The 21,124-nt window shown below is 51.9% G+C and overlaps 3 protein-coding genes across 21 annotated transcripts; 2 read left to right on the top strand and 1 right to left on the bottom strand.

Annotated features, from left to right (window-relative positions):
- Positions 1 to 4,536: 4,536 nt before the first annotated feature.
- Positions 4,537 to 11,181, top strand: NICN1 (nicolin 1, tubulin polyglutamylase complex subunit). 12 transcript variants are annotated; one of them, XR_013413389.1, is made up of 8 exons: positions 4,537 to 4,753; positions 6,818 to 6,994; positions 7,251 to 7,364; positions 7,809 to 7,880; positions 8,194 to 8,298; positions 8,373 to 8,486; positions 9,565 to 9,681; positions 9,853 to 10,163. XR_013413389.1 is itself a non-coding variant. In XM_077990663.1 (6 exons), exons 1-6 carry the CDS (start codon positions 4,622 to 4,624, stop codon positions 8,412 to 8,414), a joined length of 636 nt encoding a protein of 211 aa, XP_077846789.1. In that variant the 5' UTR covers positions 4,537 to 4,621; the 3' UTR covers positions 8,415 to 8,931.
- AMT (aminomethyltransferase) lies at positions 9,604 to 16,727 on the top strand. 6 transcript variants are annotated; one of them, XM_028843251.2, is made up of 10 exons: positions 10,658 to 10,770; positions 10,870 to 11,037; positions 11,879 to 11,959; positions 13,096 to 13,227; positions 13,655 to 13,733; positions 14,038 to 14,183; positions 14,293 to 14,473; positions 15,170 to 15,325; positions 15,425 to 15,599; positions 16,403 to 16,727. In XM_028843251.2, the coding sequence occupies exons 1-10, from the start codon at positions 10,681 to 10,683 to the stop codon at positions 16,488 to 16,490; spliced, it is 1,296 nt and encodes a 431-aa protein (XP_028699084.1). In that variant the 5' UTR covers positions 10,658 to 10,680; the 3' UTR covers positions 16,491 to 16,727.
- On the bottom strand, positions 9,697 to 21,115 carry TCTA (T cell leukemia translocation altered). Of its 3 annotated transcripts, none has more exons than XR_013413393.1 (3): positions 20,825 to 21,051; positions 19,489 to 20,409; positions 9,697 to 11,367 (listed from the first exon to the last, which is right to left on the bottom strand). XR_013413393.1 is itself a non-coding variant. In NM_001260695.1 (3 exon segments), coding segments are annotated over 3 exon segments (321 nt in total). In that variant the 5' UTR covers positions 21,048 to 21,115; the 3' UTR covers positions 17,885 to 18,294.
- Between the last annotated feature and the right edge of the window lie 9 nt (positions 21,116 to 21,124).

Raw genomic sequence — 21,124 nt, 5'->3', positions numbered from 1 at the left:
AAGGGGCTGGAGTGAAAGTGGCTGTTTACCAGCAAGCTAAGAGGTGAAACTTATCTGTAATGAGGGGCCATACAGTTCTGTGTCTGCTGGTGGCTGTGCTCACAGCGATGGGACCTAAAGCCACAGCTTGTCTGTATCCTCCTGATGCCCAGGGGGTCCATATGGTAATCTATGGGATTTAGGAAGCCCTCTGCTTCAGAATGGGCAGGCTTCCTATAGGGGAAAATCTCAGGAACATTCACTCAGTGAATCATTAGCCTGGGTCAAAATGGAGATGGCCATGGTCGGTCCAGGAGTCCAACATTAGAAATTGTCTTCCCCTGACAACAGCGAAGGAGGAGGCAGGGAATGGTTTCTGTTACTTAAGGTCACCAGGCTTGGAGTGGGAAGGCACAGCTCATCTAGGCCATTCCCTGGGCTGGCCTGGAATCATGTGCCTGGGCTTGTTTGACCTCATACCACGAGAGCCCTATGGGCTGTGCAGCATCTGTCTCTGGGGCCCCTCAATATAGGGTAGACACAGGTTAACTGAAGCTGATCATTGCCTGGGGGGTTCTGACCTGTGAGATGGGAGCCAAAGGGAGGCCAGGGTTCCAACTTTACTCTACACTGCTTTCCTGGTTTGGGAAAATCACTGGACCTCTTTGGTCTAAGCTTTGTCATCTATAAAACAGGCTTAACTGAAAATCTCTGGGACATTTTTTCCACAAGTATCTGGAAGAATGGTGACAATAAATATGATGGTTAAATTGTGTATGTGGTTTTTGTTTTGTTTTTGAGACAGGGTCTCACTTTGTCACCCAGGCTGGAGTGTAATGATGCAATTTCAAGGCTCACTGCAGCCTCGACCTTCCATGCTCAAGTGATCCTCCCACCTCAGCCTCCCAAGTAGCTGGGACTACAGGCACACACCCCCCTACCTGGTTAGTTTTTGTATTTTTTGTAGAGATATAGTTTCACCATGTTGCCCAGGCTGGTCTTGAACTCCTGAGCTCAAGCTATCCACCTGCCTCAGCCTCCTAAAGTGCTAGGATTACAGGCATGAGCCACCGTGCCCGGTCAATATTTATTTTTTTGCTTTACCTTTCCCTTTTTTCCCTCCATAACCACTCCCTCCCCCATCCCCTTCTAGCTTTTTTTTTTTTTTTTTTTTGAGACAGAGTCTTGTTCTGTTGCCCAGGCTGGAGTCTGGAGTGTAGTGGCATGATCTCAGCTCACTGCAACCTCTGCCTCCTGGGTTCGAACGATTCTCCTGCCTCAGCCTTGCAAGTAGCTGGGACTACAGGCGCGTGCCACCACGCCTGGCTAATATTTGTGTTTTTAGTAGAGATAGAGTTTCACCGTGTTAGCCAGACTGTTCTCAATCTCCTGACCTCATGATCTGCCTGCCTTGGCCTCCCAAAGTGCTAGGATTACAGGTGTGTGCCACCACGCTTGGCTCCTTCTCACTTTTAAGATCATGTTTATTGAGGTATAATTTAGATACAATAAAATGAGCAAATCATAAGTATTCAGTTTGTTTGTTTTTTTAGAGAAGAAGTCTCACTTTGTTACCCAGGCTGGTCTCAAACTCTTTTTTTTTTTTTTTTTTTTTTGAGACAGAGTCTCGCTCTGTCATCCAGGCTGGAGTGCAGTGGTGCGATCTCTGCTCACTGCGAGCTCCGCCACCTCCCGGGTTCACGCCATTCTCCTGCCTCAGCCTCCCGAGAAGCTGGGACTACAGGCGCCCGCCACCACGCCCGGCTAATTTTTTTTTGTATTTTTAGTAGAGACGGGGTTTCACCTTCTTTGCCAGGATGATCTCAATCTCCTGACCTCGTGATCCGCCCGCCTTGGCTTCCCAAAGTGCTGGGGTTACAGGCATGAGCCACCTCGCCTGGCCTCAAACTCTTAAACTCAAGTGATCCTCCCAGGGTGATGGGATTACAGGCCTGAGCCACTCTGCCTGGCCTATGCATTTCTTCATATTGATGAGTAGTATTCCATTGTATTGATATAGCACAATGGGTTTATCTGTTCATCTGTTGGACATTTGGATTGTTTTCAAATTTTGATTATCATGAATAAAGGACTTTGGTTTTGTTATGCTTCCATTTATCTTGGGTAAATACTTATGAATGCAATGGCTAGATCATATTGTAGGTATACATTAAGAAAGACCCTGTTTTTCAAAGTGGTTGGAGGCCGGGTGTGGGAGGCAGGAGGATTATTAGAACCCAAGAGTTTGAGACCAGCTTGGGCAACATAGGGAAAAATAAACAAAACTAGGCTGGGCGCGGTGGCTCAGGCCTGTAATTCTAGTACTTCGGGAGGCCGAGGTGGGCAGATTGCCTGAGCTCAGGAGTTTGAGACCAGCCTGGGCAACAGGCTGAAACCCCATCTCTACTTAAAATACAAAAAATTAGCAGAGTGTGGCAGCGTGCACCTATAGCCCCAGGTACTTAGGAGGATGAGGCAGGAGAATCTCTTGAACCCTGGGACTCGGGAGGTGGAGGTTGCAGTGAGTTGAGATCATGCCACTGCACTCCAACCTGGGCAAAAAGAACAAAACTCTGTCTCAAAAATTAAAAAAATAAAAACGCTGGGCTCGGTGTCTCATGCCTGTAATCCCAGCACTTTGGGAGGCCAAGGCGGGCAGATTATCTGAGGTCAGGAGTTGAAGACCAGCATGACCAATATGGTGAAACCCTGTCTCTACTAAAAGTACAAAAAATTAACCTGGCTCAGTGGCTCACGTCTGTAATCCCAGCAGTTTGGGAGGCCGAGGCGGATGGATCGCGAGGTCAGGAGTTCGAGACCAGTCTGACCAATATGGTGAAACTCTGTCTCTATTAAAAATACAAAAAAATTAACCAGGCGTGGTGGCGCATGCCTGTAATCTCAGCTACTCGGGAGGCTGAGGCAGGAGAATTGCTTGAACCCGGGAAGCAGAGGTTGCAGTGAGCCAAGTTACAGCACTGCACTCCAGCCTGGGTGATAGAGCGAGACTCCGTCTCAAAAAAAATAAACCAAAAAAAAAAAAAAAATAGCCGGGTGAGGTGGCGGACGCCTGTAATCCTAGCTACTTGGGAGGCTGAGGCAGGAGTATCGCTTGAACCTAGGAGGCGGAGGTTGCAGTGAGCCGAGATCATGCCACTGCACTCCAGCCTGGGCGCCACAGAGCGAGACTCCGTCTCAAAAAAAAACAAAAATAGGCCGGGCGCGGTGGCTCAAGCCTGTAATCCCAGCACTTTGGGAGGCCGAGACGGGCGGATCACGAGGTCAGGAGATCGAGACCATCCTGGCTAACACGGTGAAACCCCGTCTCTACTAAAAAAAAATACAAAAAACTAGCCGGGCGAGGTGGCGAGCGCCTGTAGTCCCAGCTACTCGGGAGGCTGAGGCAGGAGAATGGCGTAAACCCAGGAGGCGGAGCTTGCAGTGAGCAGAGGTCCGGCCACCGCACTCCAGCCTGGGTGACAGAGCGAGACTCCGTCTCAAAAAAAAAAAAAAAAAAAATAAATAAAAAATAAAAAAAAATAAAAAAATAAAAAAATAAAAAATAAAATAGACAAAACTAGCAGGACGCAGTGGCGTGTGCGTATAGTCCCAGCTTTTCTGGAGGCTGAAGTGGGATCACTGCGAAGTCGAGGCTGCTGTGAACCGTGATCGCGGCACTGCACGCCAGCCCGGGTAACCGAATGAGGCTCTGTTTCTAAAACAAACAGAAAACCCCAGGTTGGAAATCAGCAAAGGATGAGGATTCCAAGCACTTCACATCTTTGTCAGTCTTTACTTTTAGCCTAATGACTGTGTGGAGGTTCTAATTTGTATTTCCTTTATAAATATTAAGTATCTTTTCATGGTTTTTTTTGGCTATTTATCTACTTTTGCAAAGCGCGTGTTCAAATCTTTTTTTTTTTTTTTCAATGGCTAATACGTATTTTTGAGTATTTTGAAACACAAATCACTGCTGATTTGTGTTTATGTGTTTATACGGCTTTAACAGACTACCGCCCTAAGCACTGAAAGGAACCCAAAGGGAGTGGAAGGCTTGCATACAGAAAGGCTGGGCAGTTGCTGGGCGCGGCCCGCGAGTAGGCTCTAAGCCTCGCGCAGTGATTGGCTGAAGAAGAACTTCCGTGGAGGGGTGCGGTAACCCACGCCTGTAATTCCGGTACTTTCGGAGGCCAAGGCGGGGGAGCGGGGGGGGGGAAATCACTTGAGGTCAGACGTTCGAGACCAGCCTGGACAATATGGTGAAACCCCGTCTCTACTAAAAATTAAAAAAAAAAATTAGCCGGGCATGGTGGCGGGCACCTGTAATCCCAGCTCCTAGGGAGGCTGAGGCAGTATAATCGCTTGAACCCCTGGGACGGAGGTTGCAGTGAGTCCAGATCGCGCCACTGCACTCCAGCTGGGGCGACAGAGCGAGATTCCCTGTTAAAAAAGAAAAAAAGTAAAAAACTTCCGCAGGCACTTCCGACTCCCGGCCCATCCTGAGCTTCGGTGATTGGCTGGGCTGGCCGTACGCGGGGCCTCCCGGGAGTTGTAGTTATTGCGGCTCAGCTGAGGATGCCGGGAAGGGCTGGTGGTCGGGGGCCTGGAGCGGTGGTTGCGCTTAGTTGCGGCGGTTGTCATCATGTCCCGCATTTTGGTGCCTTGCCATGTGAAAGGCACCGTAGCCCTCCAGGTGGGCGACGTGCGGACCTCCCAAGGCCGGCCTGGCGTGCTGGTCATCGATGTCACCTTCCCCAGCGTCGCTCCCTTCGAGGTGAGCAAGCCTGGTGGGCGCGACCGAGGCTCCTGGGCGGGGCCGACCTGGAATCTCGGTCGTTTCCCAGGCATTTAATCTTTTACAGGAAAGCTTCTGCCGTCTTCCTTGCCCTTGCAAATTAATCATTCATTTATTTAGTCCTTCAGTTAACACATTTTACCTAGAATTGAGCTTCCTGTCTTGTTCTCTGCTATGTCTCTTGCCCACATCCAGGACAGCGCTGGCATGCAGGTGGCGAGAGGGAGCTAGGTTTTGCTGGAAATACCAAATAGTGAACCAAAATAGAAGTTAGGGGTCATTTTGTCCCTGGCCACAGTTGGAGATCGCTAAGCAATGATTTACCCCAAAACCTGCCTCCTCCCCATTCTTATAGTCCCTGCCAGAGGTCCCTTACTTCACCACCATCCCCCCAATGACTGAGTTGCCAATCTCCAGTTGCACTTCCACATCAGTTGATAGAGTGACTGGACACTGCATGACTCAATAAAGAGGGCAAAACCTACCTCCAATGGCCTGGCATTGAGAGCCCTCTGTGTCTGTGCCCCACCTGTTTCTGTCTCTTTTTTTTTTCTTTTTTTGAGACGGAGTTTCACTCTTGTTGTCCAGGCTGGAGTGCAGTGGCGCGATCTTGCCTCACTGTAACCTCTGCCTCCTGGGTTAAAGCAATTCTCCTGCCTCAGCCTCCCAAGTAGTTGGGATTACAGGCACCCACCACCACGCCCGGCTAAATTTTTGTATTTTTAGTGGAAACAGAGTTTCACCATGTGGGACAGGCTGGTCTCGAACTCCTGATGTTAGGTGATCCACCCGCCTGCGCTTCCCAAACTGTTGGGATTACAGGCGTGAGCCACCGCACCCAGCCCCATCTCTCTGCCTCAGGAGATTTGTGCTGTGGTGTGTGGTTCTTCCCCAAGCTGTTCCTTACCGTCAACTGGGAAACTTAATTTAAGAGCCCAACCTTGGAAATCCTGACTTAGTAGACTAAGGTGGAGCCTGGACAATTTATTTGGTAACACATTTTCTTGGGTAATTCTGATGAGTATCCAATGACAAGATCTACTGCAGTAGCCAAGCTGAATCACTGGCTGTTCTAGTGCTATACCAGCTTCTCTCACCCTTTGGTAATTCTTTGTACATGCTACTTTTACATTATCTACATTTCTTCTTCTTCTTCTTTTTTTTTTTTCTAAGAGGGAGTGTCGTTTTATCGCCCAGGCTGGAGTACAGTGGCTTGATCTTGACTCACTGCAACCTCCACCTCTTGGGTTCAAGTAATTCTCCTGCCTCAGCCTCCCTCGTAGCTGGGACTACAGGCATACGCCACCATGCTCAGCTAATTTTTTGTATTTTTAGTAGAGATTGGGTTTCACTATGTTGGTCAGGCTGGTCTCGAACTCCTGAACTCAAATGATCCGCTCACCCCAGCCTCCCAAAGTACTAGCCACAGTGCGCAGTCCACATTTTCTACATTTCTTAGTCCACTTGGTGAACTCTTCCTCCTTCCGGCCTCATATGTATATTTTCTGCCTCTTCCAGGGTTAGAGCTCTGCTCTCTAGGAGCATCTTGGACATGCGGCAAGATCTGCAGTCATGATTTGTTTCCATGACCTACTCATTTAGACTTTGAGCACCTTTAGGAAGGAAGAATTGTCTTTGGGCCCCAGTGATACTTGTTGAAATTGTTAGTTCGGTAGATGAGTACATTCAAAGGGGAAGAGGCAGGTGGATCACCTGAGGTCAGGAATTTGAGAGCATCCTGGCCAACATGGTGAAATTCTGTCTCTACTAAAAACACAACAAGATTAGCCGGGTGTGGTGGCACATGCCTGTAGTCTCGGCTACTTGGGAGGCTGAAGCAGGAGAATGGCTTGAACCTGGGAGATGGAGGTTGCAGTGAGCTGAGATCATGCTACTGCACTCCAGCCTGGGCGACAGAGCGAGATTTCCTCTCAAAAAAAAAAAAAAAAAAAAAGGGAAGGAAGAGGTAGTGTCTTTGACCTTTGAGCTTTTCGGGCCCTGGGCCTGGGTCTGACTTGCTGTAATGGGTTGTATGTGCTCTAGTTGCAGGAGATCACATTTAAGAATTACTACACAGCTTTTTTGAGCATCCGTGTCCGTCAGCACACCTCTGCACACACACCTGCCAAGTGGGTGACCTGCCTGCGGGACTACTGTCTAATGCCCGACCCACACAGTGAGGAGGGAGCCCAGGAGTATGTATCGCTGTTCAAGCATCAGGTCAGCTGGGCCTCAGGATGGCCAGGGCAGCCCAGATGAGGACTTACCAGAAGTGGGGGGATTGGGTCAATATACCAAGAGGGAAGAGGGAGCCAGTCTGGCCTGGACTGTGGCTTTCAGGGAAGTGCCTTGGAGGGACTATTGTTCCTTCCTTCCCAAAGGCCTGCGGGGTGGGCAGCATTCTGGCTCATTGCTGGTTGGGAGGCTTCTGGGCAGTGAGCTGGGTCCTCGCCGGGTCCTTATGTGTGTGTGTCAGATGCTGTGTGACATGGCCAGAGTATTGGAGCTACGCCTGATTCTGCGGCAGCCATCACCACTGTGGCTGTCTTTCACAGTGGAGGAGCTGCAGATCTATCAGCAGGGACCAAAGGTAAGTGACTAGCTGAGCTGCTGGCTGGCCCTTTCCCCAGAAAGCACCTATGACTGGGAAAGCTGGGTGGTGGGGTGGGTAATGGGTAAAGATTGTGAATGGGGCCTTCATGGAGGTTAGCTGGGTGTGAATGCTGGAAGCTTACAATGAGAGATGAGGCCATGTCCCCATATCCCCTGACCTTTGGGACCACCTGCTTCTTTCAGAGCTGGAGCCTTTAGGTTCTGGGAGACACTTTTGAGCTTGTGTTTCTGAGGACTCTGTCTGCACAGCAGGAGAACTTAGGTAGTCTGACTGCCCCTTTAGGTCTCTGTGGGCTCCCTAAACAGGGTTTTCCCAGTGTCTGAGGCTCAGGGGCCTTTCTCTCTGCTCCTAGGACCTTGGAATCTGGTCCCAGAGCTGTCCACTTTGTCTCACTCAGGGCAGTACATCTTTGCTTTGCAGAGCCCCTCCATGACCTTCCCCAAGTGGCTCTCCCACCCAGTGCCCTGTGAGCAACCTGCACTCCTCTGTGAGGTAAGCCCTCACCCTAGGTAAGAACCACATATGAATGGCTCTAGTGTCCAGCACAGGCCAGGTGGACCCCTTCCTGTAAAATTCTGGGGCTAGGCCCAAGGCCCTTGGGTGTTATCTTCCTCTTGGGTATTCTTTGGGATTTGAGGCATCTCTGTTGTGGGGCTACATCAGGCCCTAACCTCACATTTCATGAGCCATCTGAGAATGTTGTTGGTCTCAGCTGGAGGGCCCCTAGCCCAGGTTGGCCTCTCTAGAGCCCTAAGGGCACTGCTGGGGAGAGACCCATGGCCACTGACCCCTCCTTCTGGAGCAGGGTCTCCCAGACCCCAGCAGGGTATCCTCCGAGGTGCAGCAGATGTGGGCACTGACAGAGATGATCCGGGCCAGTCACACCTCCGCGAGGATCGGCCGTTTTGATGTAAGTAATCGCTTCCCTCTGCTTGGCTTGCTTTGCCCTGAGCAGATCAGACCTCATGGTCTTTTGTATTTCAGGTGGATGGCTGTTATGACCTGAACTTGCTCTCCTACACTTGAATGGTGGCTCCTACCCAAGATGTTGGCCTTTCTGTGCCCACCCAGACTTGGTTTGGGCCACCAGAGGCTGAAGTGGGTTTCCTGTGTATTCCGAATGTTGCCTGCATGCCTATTCTGTCTGGGCCACGTTCACAGATTCAAGATTCTCGGGGGCTCACTGTGTTACTTCAGCATGAGCTCCTGGCAGGGGGGGTGCTCTGTCTTCGCCTGGCTGCAACTCAATTCTTCCTTCTACCCAAAAACACTCCAGTCAGTTGTACTTACTGAGAATCCCTGAGTGCCCTCTGCCCATCCTGCCAACATGCACATTCCTGTTTTCTGCCTGCTCCCTCACCTCAGTGCAGTTGGGCTGGGCTGACCTACTAGAACCTGCTCCATGTATGAACCTGGAAGGCCATTGCTGCCATGGCACTTGGGACACTTGAGGAAGAAACAGAAACCTTATTTCTTCCTGTGAGTCCCCTAGTAGTTTTCTTTCCAGTTGTATTATGCCACAGAAATAAATTTCTTGTCTAAACTCTTCTGCTACCTGCCTAGGAAGGAAACCTGAAGATTTGGGCAGCCTGAGTCTCTCAGTTTCTGAGCTGGCTCCTGAATATATGTTCAAGTGGGTGTGCCCATAGGGCCTGGGCAGGTGTCTCTAGCAAAGCCAGGGCCTGAGAATAAGAACTGGAACCCTTCTAGCCCGGGTGCAGTGGCTCACACCTGTAATCCCAGCACTTTGGGAGGCTGAGGCAGGTGGATCACCTGAGGTCGGGAGTTCGAGACCAGCCTGAACAACATGGAGAAACCTCATCTCTACTAAAAATACAAAAAATTAGCTGGATGTGGTGGTGGGTGCCTGTAATCCCAGCTACTCGGGAGGCTGAGGCAGGAGAATCTCTTTAATCTGGGAAGTGAAGGTTGTGGGGCTGAGATCATGCCATTCCATTCCAGCCTGGGCAACAAGAGTGAAACTCCATCTTAAAAAAAGAAAAAAAGAACTGGGACCCTTCTGCCATCTGACATAGTCCAAAGCACATCCCTATCCTTTCTCCCAGTTATCCCACTCCTTTTTTTTTTTTTTTTTTTTGAGATGGAGTTCTGCTCTTGTTGCCCAGGCTGGAGTGCAATGGTGCAATCTCGGCTCACTGCAACCTCCACTTCCCAGGTTCAAGCGATTCTTCTGCCTCAGCCTCCCGAGTAGCTGGGATTACAGGCATGTGCCACCACGCCTGGCCTGCCCCTTTCCAAGACAGATGCTCAGCATGATGAGAGATCAGCCATGGTAGGGAGTGGGTCCAAGTAAGGGTTTGCATTGTTGCCTTTTAAGAGGCCTAGGTCCTCCATTAACTCAGGCCAACCATTAAGTGATGCAGGCTGCTCTTCCTTCATGTGAGAAAAACCTGTTTCCCTCTGGTTCTTCCTGGCTTTGCACCTGGTGGCTATTATGAAGCAGTACTGCAGTATGTCTTGGACCTGGAAAGTTGGACATGTGTGCGGCTCAACAGTTTCCTGGGAAGAGTTCAGTGACCTTTTGGTGGCCACCCTCTGCTCTCACCTATGAGTTCTTGCAGGTGGCGACTTTACCTGCAAGGTCACTTACATAGCCCCACTCAGCTGCTTTGGAAAGCATGATGGAGCAGTAGTCCTCAATGTGTGTGTGAGTGAAGAGAACCTTGTGGTAGCAGGGACCATGCTTCATTTGTGGCTGTGTCCCCATCCGAGGGCCTGGTATGCAGTAAGATCAATACATACTTGTGGAATGCATGACTCTGCTGGCTGCCTGTGTCTGCCTGGTGGGAGAGCTGTGGACCTAGAGATCCACATGAGGCCAGACTACTGTGGTGCTGCCTACCTGCCAGGCTGGCTCCACCCTGCTGTGACCTCTTCACCTTCCCCACCCCTACTTGACCTTACTCCCTTGAGGTCCTAAAGGTATGATTCAGACCTTTCCGCCCTTTCTGGAACTTTGACTTTTTGGAGACAGGGCGGTTCTGCAGGGGGCAGTCTAGCCCCTAGCTCTCTTCTGGGCAGCCCAATCAGCTCTGGATTGCCCAAGCTGCCCTGAAAAGCCAGCCGAAAGAGCCGGAGGCTGTTTCCCTGTGGTTGGGAGTTCCTGCATTCTCTGCTGTAAATCCCAGCCTGCCCTTGGGGCTGCCGACGCCCCCTTCAGATCCTTTGCTCCGGAGAGAGACCTGTCCGAGCAGAGGCCTGGACTACATCTCCCGGCGTGCCTGGCAGTGTGGTGTCCTCTGTGCGCCATCTGTGCTCGTTGCAGGCGACGATGCAGAGGGTTGTAAGTGTGGTGGCCCATCTGGGCTTTCGCTTGCAGGCATTGCCCCCGGCCTTGTGTCGTCCACTCAGTTGCGCACAGGTGGGATAGAGGGTGTTGATCTTGGAGGGTGGGGGAGGGTGGGGGAGGGAAGCGGCTGGGGGCTAGGGCTGTGGTGGCACTAAGCCCAGCCGCCCGCAGGACGTGCTCCGCAGGACACCGCTCTATGACTTCCACCTGGCCCACGGCGGGAAAATGGTGGCGTTTGCGGGTTGGAGTCTGCCAGTGCAGTACCGGGACAGTCACACTGACTCGCACCTGCACACACGCCAGCACTGCTCGCTCTTTGACGTGTCTCATATGCTGCAGGTGAGCCAGGGGAGCACGCTGGCCGCCTGATCAGGCCTTCCTCCCTGTTTACAGTGGTGCACTCCTTGGCTTTGTTTGCTGTGAACTGGATTCCAAGGACAGCCCTCCCAGAAGAGCTAGAGGTCATGGGGGTGTCATGGATAGGTCAGTGGCCCCAAGGAAATAAGCTCAGAGGGTCTCATCATCATCTCATCCTTCTAGTCTGCCCCCACTAAGTGGTGTGCCTTAATGTCCCAGGTTTTCCAGGGCTGACACCCACTCTCACGTATTGGGCTGGGTGTTGGTTTGAAAAGGGGTTATTTCCGGTGGCTCACGCCTGTAATCGTAGCACTTTGGGAGGCCGAGGCGGGCGGATCACAAGGTCAGGAGATCGACACCATCCTGGCTAACACGGTGAAACCCCGTCTCTACTAAAACTACAAAAAATTAGCCAGGCGTGGTGGTGCGCGCCTGTAGTCCCAGCTACTCAGAGGCTGAGGCAGGAGAATGGCGTGAACCCAGGAGGCGGAGCTTGCAGTGAGCTGAGATCGCGTCACTGCACTCCAGCCTGGGCAACAAAGCGAGACTCTGTCTCAAAAAAAAAAAAAAAAAAAAGGAAAAGGGGTTATTTCAGAAAGGTGCTAGGTCCTGTCCAGTCCCTGGCAGTCCCCCAGCACAGAGTGACTGGGGGAGGTCAGGAAATCAGAAGGTGGTCCTTTACCACGTGTAGAACCAAAAAACTGGTTAGTCACTTTGGGTGGGCTGGACTGCACTGTGGATGGCAGGGAGGATGCATCCTAGATTAGTGGCCTTTTGGGTTGTAGCTGTTGCAATGGCCTGAGGCTTTCAATCTCTTCCCCAGACCAAGATATTTGGTAGTGACCGGGTGAAGCTGATGGAGAGTCTAGTGGTTGGAGACATTGCAGAGCTAAGACCAAACCAGGTGGGCCCTTTTATTTCTGCTCTATGAGTTTTCTTAGTCATGAGCCAGCAAATGGGCTTAGTCCCTACCTCAGGCTTAGGAGCACAGAGATGAGTCAAACACAGCCTCTAAGGGCTTGCAGTCTTGGGGGACGGAATCCCTGAGTCATTTCCAGAGACCCAGACATTTGTAGAGAGGGGAATATCCCAGCCTTACCTTCAGGCTAGGAGGCCAGAAACCAAGGTTAATATACTGCTCTCGGGCCATCCCTTCTGTTTAACCCCTCTCTATTGAAAGTGTGGTCCCTGGCCAGGTGCCGTGACTCAAACACCTGTAATCCCAGCACTTTGGGAGGCCAAGGTGGGTGGATCACCTGAGGTCAGGCGTTCGAGACCAGCCTGACCAACATGGCAAAACCTCATTTCTACTAAAAATACAAAAATTAGCTGGGTGTGGTGGTGCGCACCTGTAGTCCCAGCTACTCAGGAGGCTGAGGTTGCAGTGAGCTGAGATCACACCACTGCACTCTGGCCTGGGCAATGGAGCGAGACTCAGTCTAAAAACAAAACAAAACAAAACAAACACAACAAAGTGTGGTCTGTAAACCAGCATCCTTCGAGCTTGTTAGGAATATACTCTCAGGCACTGCCCCAGACCTGCTGAATCAGAACCTTCATTTTAACAAGATCCCCAGGTGATTCATGTGACCCCCTCAACCTCAGGCTTTTTGTCCATCAGTGAGGAGGCTAAGGAAGTTTTTTGGGGGCATTGCTATGGAGTGCTTAGAAGAGCCTGGGATCATCAAGATGACCTTTGAAGCTTTTGTCCTGTGGGTTGGCAAAACATGGGTTGAGTCATCCCAGGTTTGGATAGGTGAAGCAGCAGGTCCTAGGTGTCAGAGATGAAGCATCAGATGGGGCTCTCAGTACAGAGTGGGGAGGGGTGCAGAGGTCTCACCAGATCAGGGAAGCACCCCAAGGTAGGGAGGGGATGAAAACTTACTTGGTGCATGAGGACCAAAGACCTTGGACTTGGGCCCAGACTTGCACCTTCACACCCTGAGTCCTTCACATTAGGGTTCATAACCTTTTGGTAGCTAAGTGGGTTCAGGGGTGTGTCTGGCTCACCCTTGGCCTTGCCCTCCACTTTTGTCCTAGGGGACATTGTCGCTGTTTACCAACGAGGCTGGAGGCATCTTAGATGACTTGATTGTAACCAATACTTCTGAGGGGCACCTGTATGTGGTGTCCAACGCTGGCTGCTGGGAGAAAGATTTGGCCCTCATGCAGGTACACCCCCTCTGTGTTCTAGGCACCTTGTCTTCCTTGTTCATAGAGCAGCATCCTTGTTGTCCAGGATAGGGTTGGCGCAGACAAGGGACTCGGACAGTGGCTCTTTGAGTGAAGGAACAGCTATAAAACTCAAGAGCAGGCCCACTCTGGAGCATGCCAGGGTTTGGTGGTGGGGGATTAGGCATGGGGAGGGGGGCTTGGCCCCTCTGGTGAGGGTGTGAGGTGGCAGACCTGGGGTTGGGTCATCTCTTATCACTTAGTAGCTATGTGACGTTGTAAGATGGGAACCAGCCTACTACCTTTTTTTTTTTCTCCCTCCTCCTCCTCTCCACTGTCTTACTACTGTCCAGCTCTGCAGTGTCCAGCCCATGGTAGGTGCTCAGTAAGTGGCCCCAGATGCTCTTGTGGTGTTTCTGTCTTTTAGGACAAGGTCAGGGAGCTTCAGAACCAGGGCAGAGATGTGGGCCTGGAGGTGTTGGATAATGCCCTGCTAGCTCTGCAAGGTGAGAGGGCTGGGCTGGGGTTGGAGCCAATCTTTGCCTTACTGGCTTCATTGACTGCTTAGCACAGAGACTATACCAAGAAGAAGGTGTGGAAGGTGTGATATTTGTGTGCCATAATTTTAAGTTTGGTATCTTGCCCTCCTCCTACCTACTACAAGGCTCCATGGGCTAGGGACAAGGGCATCTTCTCCCACTTGCAGAGTAAGACTTGCTCAGGGCTTGTTCTGGTCCCTGAATAAGGCTTTAGTCCAGCTTTGAGGGGTGCTGGGACCTGAATTCTTGGTCACTGGCTCCCTGGGCCCAGGCCCCACTGCAGCCCAAGTACTACAGGCCAGCGTGGCAGATGACCTGAAGAAACTGCCCTTCATGACTAGTGCTGTGATGGAGGTGTTTGGCGTGTCTGGCTGCCGCGTGACCCGCTGTGGCTACACAGGAGAAGACGGTGTGGAGGTGTGTCAAGAAGTGGTGTAAGGGGCAGTACAGGGCACAAGATGCACATGAGGGGTGGAAGGTGTGTGGCACAGGGAGCTTCCCATCTGCCCTCTGGTGTTTCATACAGATCTCGGTGCCGGCAGCGGAGGCAGTTCACCTGGCAACAGCTCTTCTGAAAAACCCAGAGGTGAAGCTGGCAGGGCTGGCAGCCAGGGATAGTCTGCGCCTGGAGGCAGGCCTCTGCCTGTACGGGAATGACATTGATGAACACACTACACCTGTGGAGGGCAGCCTCAGCTGGACACTGGGTGAGCTGGGCCAGCACTCAAGGATGGGGTCCTGGAGGTTGGGGTGACCCTTATTAAGACTAACCAGCCCATGACTCCTCCAAAGGTTATGTAGCCTGGAGCAAGTGACTCAGCCTTCCTGAGCCTCCGTTTCCTGAAGGTGCCACTGTGGCTTTGCCTATTAGAAACTGAAGATGCTGCTGGGTGTGGTGGCTTACACCTGTAATCCCAGCACTTTGGGAGGCCGAGGCGGGTGGATCATGAGGACAGGAATTCAAGAACAGCCTGGCCAACATGGTGAAACCCCGTCTCTACTAAAAATATGAAAATTAGCCAGGCATGGCGGCGGATGCCTGTAATCCCAGCTACTTGGGAGACTGAGGCAGGTGAACTGCTTGAACCCGGGAGGCAGAGTTCGCAGTGAGCCGAGATCGTGCCACTGCGCTCTAGGCCTGGGCGACAGAGTGACTCCATCTCAAAAAAAAAAAAAAAAAAAGAAAAGAGAAACTGAAGATGCTCAGCAGGTGGGCAGCATGGCCTCTAGGGGGTAGGAGGTGGTTTTTTGGCTGACGGCAGTGAGGGGAGGAATAGAACCTGGAGTAGCCCAAGCAAAGGGGCCTTGATGCTAGATGGGTGTTACCTGAGGACTTCCATAAGGACCTCCTGTGGCCAGGGCTTCTATGGGCTGTGGCTTACGTCTCATGTGTCATTCTCCAGGGAAGCGCCGCCGAGCTGCTATGGATTTCCCTGGAGCCAAGGTCATTGTTCCCCAGCTGAAGGGCAAGGTGCAGCGGAGGCGTGTGGGGTTGATGTGTGAGGGGGCCCCGATGCGGGCACACAGTCCCATCCTGAACATGGAGGGTACCAAGATTGGTAGGTGGACCAGGGAAGCTGGGAAGCCCTTGTCTCTTCCCCAGGAGGGTGGGGGCACTGCAAGGTGGTGCTAATGCATGGCTTATGCTTGCTTGACAGGTACTGTGACTAGTGGCTGCCCCTCGCCCTCTCTGAAGAAGAATGTGGCAATGGGTTATGTGCCCTGCGAGTACAGTCGTCCAGGGACAATGCTGCTGGTAGAGGTGCGGCGGAAGCAGCAGATGGCTGTGGTCAGCAAGATGCCCTTTGTGCCCACAAACTACTATACCCTCAAGTGAGGATGGCTCAGGGTGGGGCTGTCCCCTCCAGGAGTCTTGCCTTGGAGGGCATCCTACAAGGGGTTAGTCAATCAGCTGAGGCAGAACTCACTGGGGGTGGGCAGCTAAGGTGGAGGCTGATTCCAATTGTCTGGTTGAGGGGTCATACCACCTATTCCCCCCACCTAACTCATGCCACTCCAGCTTCCTTCAGGACCCTGCTTCTGAGTGACGGACCAGCTCACACAATGTCTTGAGTCCATGATCCCACTGACCCACTCTTGCCTGCTGGAGGGTAATGAGAAACTTTGGTTCTGCCATCTCTCCCACTCTGCCAGGTGCTGGCTGTGGAGCAAAGGCTCACCTTTGTGGGGAGGATAAAACCTGCCCAACCTACCTCACAATGGTTTTTCACATTGCAAAGGGTAATAACATGGGCGGTGTGGACTTAGGCCACCCCCTCCAGTTTGCTTTCCATAAATACAAATTGTCCCTACAGCAAGTCAGGAATGATTGCTGACTCATAGTAGGGCTGCTATGCCTGTGTGTAAACTTGGGAATGGCTGAGGGAACAGAGACTTACTCTTCCACATACCCAAGTTGGTCTAGTGTGCTGCCCAGTAGCAAACCATGGCAGGCTCACCACCTATTCTGAGCTCCAGGGCTGTTGTAGGGCAGGGTGGGCTTCCTCCCAGACTTGCCTTACCCTGGGCTGACCTTTGCCCCTGGTATGCATTAATGGACTCCACTGAATCCTGAAAAAAAAATTAAACTTCCTTCTTACTTGCCAGTCTCTAGCTTCATTGTTCTTTGTTCACAGGGTTCCTGAAATGCCAACCCAGTGCCTGCCTTCCTGGCCTCCAAGACAAGCTTGGAATAGGTTCTCCTTGAAAGGGGCTAGTCTATAAGAATGGAGATATTGCCTGTTGGGCACCCCATCCCTGCTCCTCCAGGGAGCTGGCATCACCTCTCCCCTCCCTGCAAGTTGTTGCATCTGGGTCCCAAGGGGCAGCAGCTTCCAGGATGTTCCCTCTCTCACTGCCCCTATGCATGCATACCCTTGTTCTGTCTGAATAACCACAACAACCGATGCACTTCCGTGTTTAATAAGCCACATCCTCAGTTGAGCCTGGGGTGAAATGTGAGATCCTGACTCTGTGCAGTAGTATCAGTGGGTGGGCCTGGGGCTGTGAAGACCATCATCCTCAGTACAGCTGCAATTCCAGTGCCCCTCTACCACAAAGATGGCTTAGGCAAAGGCAACCAGATGGAAGTGTGACATCCAACAGGGAGGAAGTAGGCAAGGGTCACTAAAGTGGCTGGTGGCCCAGCGGATGGAAGCAGAAGTATGGCCATGAGGGAAGGAGGCAGGTCCAGGGCTACAGTGCTTTCAGGTACTGGTGTTTCTATAGGGGCATTTGCCACCCACGCCTTTGGAAACTCCTCTGGCCTATTGTGACATGGCAGGGCTGCCTGGTTCTTGAAGGCAAAGAAGATGCTAGTGGGGAGGAGCTGAGGCTGTGACATGCGTTTGTACCAGGTCCAGATGGGTAATGATGAGGCTACAGGCTATGATGGGGCCACTGTGCACTAAATGCTTGTTACCATCCTATGAGGGGACAAGGTACAGACCCACATTCCCATAGGCACTTAAGCAGTGGGGGGTAGGAGGCTACCCCAGCGGTTCAGCTGTGCTCCTTCAGGTACTCAGCTTACCCCCAAGAAGGACTGAGAGGAATATGAGTAGGACAGTTGGCAGATGACAATTTCCTTTGCCTGGCTCACAGGAGAAATCTGATTGGGCCAGGGATGTGGGTGTTTGGTGCCTCGATCTGGATGGTGCCAGCAGGGACACCACCCTGCCTTATACCTGAATGGCCAGCTAAATAACCATAGAGCTTAAGGTCTGGCTCAGGTCAGGACTCCCTGGCTCCTTGCCAATAAAGCAAAACCAGGGATTCAGAAAACTCAGGGCTTAGGAGAAAACAGATCTGCCTTACAAATCCCAGAGCTGGTCAACCTCAGGCTTCCTCTCAGGAAAAAATTTTTTTTTTTTTTTTGAAATGGAGTCTCGCTCTGTCACCCAGGTTGGAGTACAACGGCGCAATCATAGCTCACTGCAACCTCTGCCTCCCAGGTTCAAGCGAATCTCCTGCCTTAGCCCCCTGAGTAGCTGGGATTACAGGTGTGCGCCACTACACCCGGCTAATTTTTGTATTTTTAGTAGAGATGGGGTTTTCACCATGTTGGTCAGGCTGGTCTCGAACTCCTGACTTCGTGATCTGCCTGCCTCAGCCTCCCAAAGTGTTGGGATTACAGGCGTGAGCCATCGCGTCTGGCCAACTCAGGAAATATTTTTATGGGATCATATCTCGGGGATGGGAAGAGGGACAGGAAAAGAAACCTAAGACAAAAGAACTGATGGCCTTCCCAACCCAGAGGCTTCCTGAGTTATCACCCCTGAGAGAGGAGGAACACAATCTCTCTCCTTAAGGCACCCAGATAAGGGTACAGGCAAACTCTTCCCTTGCCCAGTGCCTGGATGAGGGCGTAGGGCCAAGAGGCAGAACAGGCCCAGCCCTGCAGGCACTGGGTACCCTGCTACCAACCCTGAACCCCCGGCAGTTGTCCCTGAGGTCTGGGGAGTAGCAGAACCCAGTGTAGAAGCCAGCAGACCCAGTGATGCCCTTGGAGACCCTCTGCTGCCTTCCCTTATTCTCTGTGGGTTTTGAGAGGTTCGTTTGCTGCCATTTCCCTGAAAGTGATGGAGAGAGAGAAGAGAGAGGGGTTATTCCATGGGCAGAACAGTTGATGAAATTGGCTCTCCCAAGCTCCTTCTTGAGGATTGAGCTAGGCTCAGTAAGGTCACATAACAATCTAGACCTCTCTGCTGATCTCCCACAGCCCACCCTGGGCCCAGCACCTTCTCCCTGCAGACCCATTCTTCTTCCTGGTTCTCCATGTTAGTATGGCATTGCCATCCTTCTCTTTTTTTAATTATTCTTTTTATTTATTATTATTGTTATTATTTTTCTTTTTTTGAGAAGGGGTTTCACTCTTTTTTTTTTTTTTTTTTTTTTGAGACGGAGTCTTGCTGTGTCGCCCAGGCTGGAGTGCAGTGGCCGGATCTCAGCTCATTGCAAGCTCCGCCTCCCGGGTTTTTACGCCATTCTCCTGCCTCAGCCTCCCGAGTAGCTGGGACTACAGGCGCCCACCACCTCGCCCGGCTAGTTTTTTGTATTTTTTAGTAGAGACGGGGTTTTACCGTGTTAGCCAGGATGGTCTCGAACTCCTGACGTCGTGATCCGCCCGTCTCGGCCTCCCAAAGTGCTGGGATTACAGGCTTGAGCCACCGCGCCCGGCTGAGAAGGGGTTTCACTCTTGTTGCCCAGGCTGGGGTGCAATGGTAAGATCTCAGCTCACTGCAGCCTCCACCTCCTGGGTTCAAGCAATTCTCCTGCCTCAGCCTCCCAAGTAGCTGGGATTACAGGCGCACGTCACCACACCCAGCTAATTTTTGTATTTTTAGTAGAGATGGGGTTTCGCCATGTTGGCCAGGCTGGTCTCAAACTCCTGGCTTCAGGCGATCTACCCTCCTCTGTCTCCCAAAGTTCTAGGAACAGGCGTGAGCCACCATGCCTGGCCTATTATTTTTTTTGAGATAGAGTCTCACTCTGATGCCCAGGCTGGAGTGCAGTGGCGTGATCTGGGCTCACTGCAACCTCTGCCTCCTGGGTTCAAGTGACTCTCATGCCTCAGCCTCCCGAGTAGCTGGGATTACAGGTGTACACCACCATGCCAGCTACTTTTTTCTATTTTTAGTAAATATGGGGTTTGCTATGTTGACCAGGCTGGTCTCAAACTCCTGACCTCAAGTGATCCGCCCATCTCGGCCTCCCAAAGTGCTGGGATTACAGGCATGAGCCAGGGGGCCTGGCCTCTTCTCCAAGACAGAAATCTGGGCAGTGGCAGCCTTTCTAACCTCTAGCCCTAACTCTTGGGCCCCTTTATCTACTTGCCATGAAGTAGGCATTTATAAAGGCAAATTAGATCAGATCACAGTCTTGCTGAGTTAGTCTTTCAATGGCTCCCAGGGTCCAACTCTCATGTTCAAGCTCCAGCATCGCAGTCTTACCTATTCTAATATGTCACCCTTATCCTTCCCTCTTAGCCTTGCTCTATCCATTCCCTTTGCCAGGTACATTTTGTCACCCTGTGGCCTTTGATCTCGGCTTAGGTGTCTTTCTTGGGAGATGCCTTCCCTGACCACCCCTGCCCCATGCACCCCTAATAAATCCCTGGCTCCCCATGAGCAGGGCCCGGGTTTTCTTTGTTCTCTGGGCCTCATGTGGTCCCTATCATGTGATAGGGGCCCAGAGATTATCTGAATGAATGCCCTGATTAGTGAGTGCATGTTTTGCAGAAGAGGAGGCTGACCCTGATGAGGTCAATGTGCTAAGGACAGAGATTACTGCCTTTCCAACTGAGGGGATTGTGCGGAGTGGAATCCAACAAACATGTCATTTCATCTCTCTGAAATTATGACAATACCACCACCTGTCCTACAGGCTGCTGAACAACATGCTGATGGACTGTCCAGACCTTGATGTCATCCTAACTCAAAGCCTGAACTCTACGTGCAGACTTGAAGCTTGCTGCAAAGGCTATTAAGCTGGTGGGCTTATAGCCTGAGAACTCCCTTCTCTGTCACCAGCACAGGAGTGTCCTTGGAATGCCAAGCATGGGGTTGCGGTATGGACAGATCTACTCACCACGAAGGGAAATGCGTGGAGCCATCAGGCGTGGATCCATTCTGACCACCCAGACCTGGAGGCAAAAACACATCCAGAGCTGCAGCAGGCTGGGGTGGGGATCTGAGCAGGCATCAGCCCAGGTCAGGTTAGAGACCACTGGTATTGTTTGGTGAAGTCTAGTAAGGGTCCTAAGGGACTAATCGAATTGCCAGGTGAGAGTTCTGAGGAACAGATACAATGTGATGGGTGGACTGGTGGAGATTCTGGCGTAAAATGGTATGGTGGCATGAGTCAGGGTACAACGTTAAGTTCTCTCATCCAAGTACCCGGCTTAGCTTCGTGGTCAGATGCGTTCAGGGTGGTAAGGCCGTGAACCAATGTTAAGTTCTGATGAGCCTCTTGCAGGATAGTTGGGGAACCCAGTGATACAGTCGGGAGAGGGTGGGGGCGGGGGCGGCCAGCCCACGGAAGTTCGTAGGAAGCCTCACCTGGACGGTGATACAACCCGGTCACTGTATTCCCGTAGAACCCCCAGGCCAGCTGGATGCCCAGGAGACTTAACACCAACCACAGCAGCAACAGCTTGAAAAGGGTCACGCGCATGTCCTGCGCCTCCCACTCCCTCAAGAATTCGCTGCCCAGCGCGCCCAGCGCATCCAGTACCGTGGCCGGTAGAGCCTGCAAGGCCTGCCCAGACCAGGGCTCCGCCATGACTGGCCCTTGCCCCACCCGGGGTACTGTCACCGTAGTCCCTACCACGCACGCGTGTGATCTTCCGGGGCCAGGCC

Source organism: Macaca mulatta, chromosome 2 (genome assembly GCF_049350105.2).
Source record: "Macaca mulatta isolate MMU2019108-1 chromosome 2, T2T-MMU8v2.0, whole genome shotgun sequence".
Classification (NCBI taxonomy): Eukaryota; Metazoa; Chordata; class Mammalia; order Primates; family Cercopithecidae; genus Macaca; species Macaca mulatta.
The sequence above is the reverse complement of the archived record's forward strand: the minus strand, read 5'-3'. Positions and strand labels throughout refer to the sequence as shown.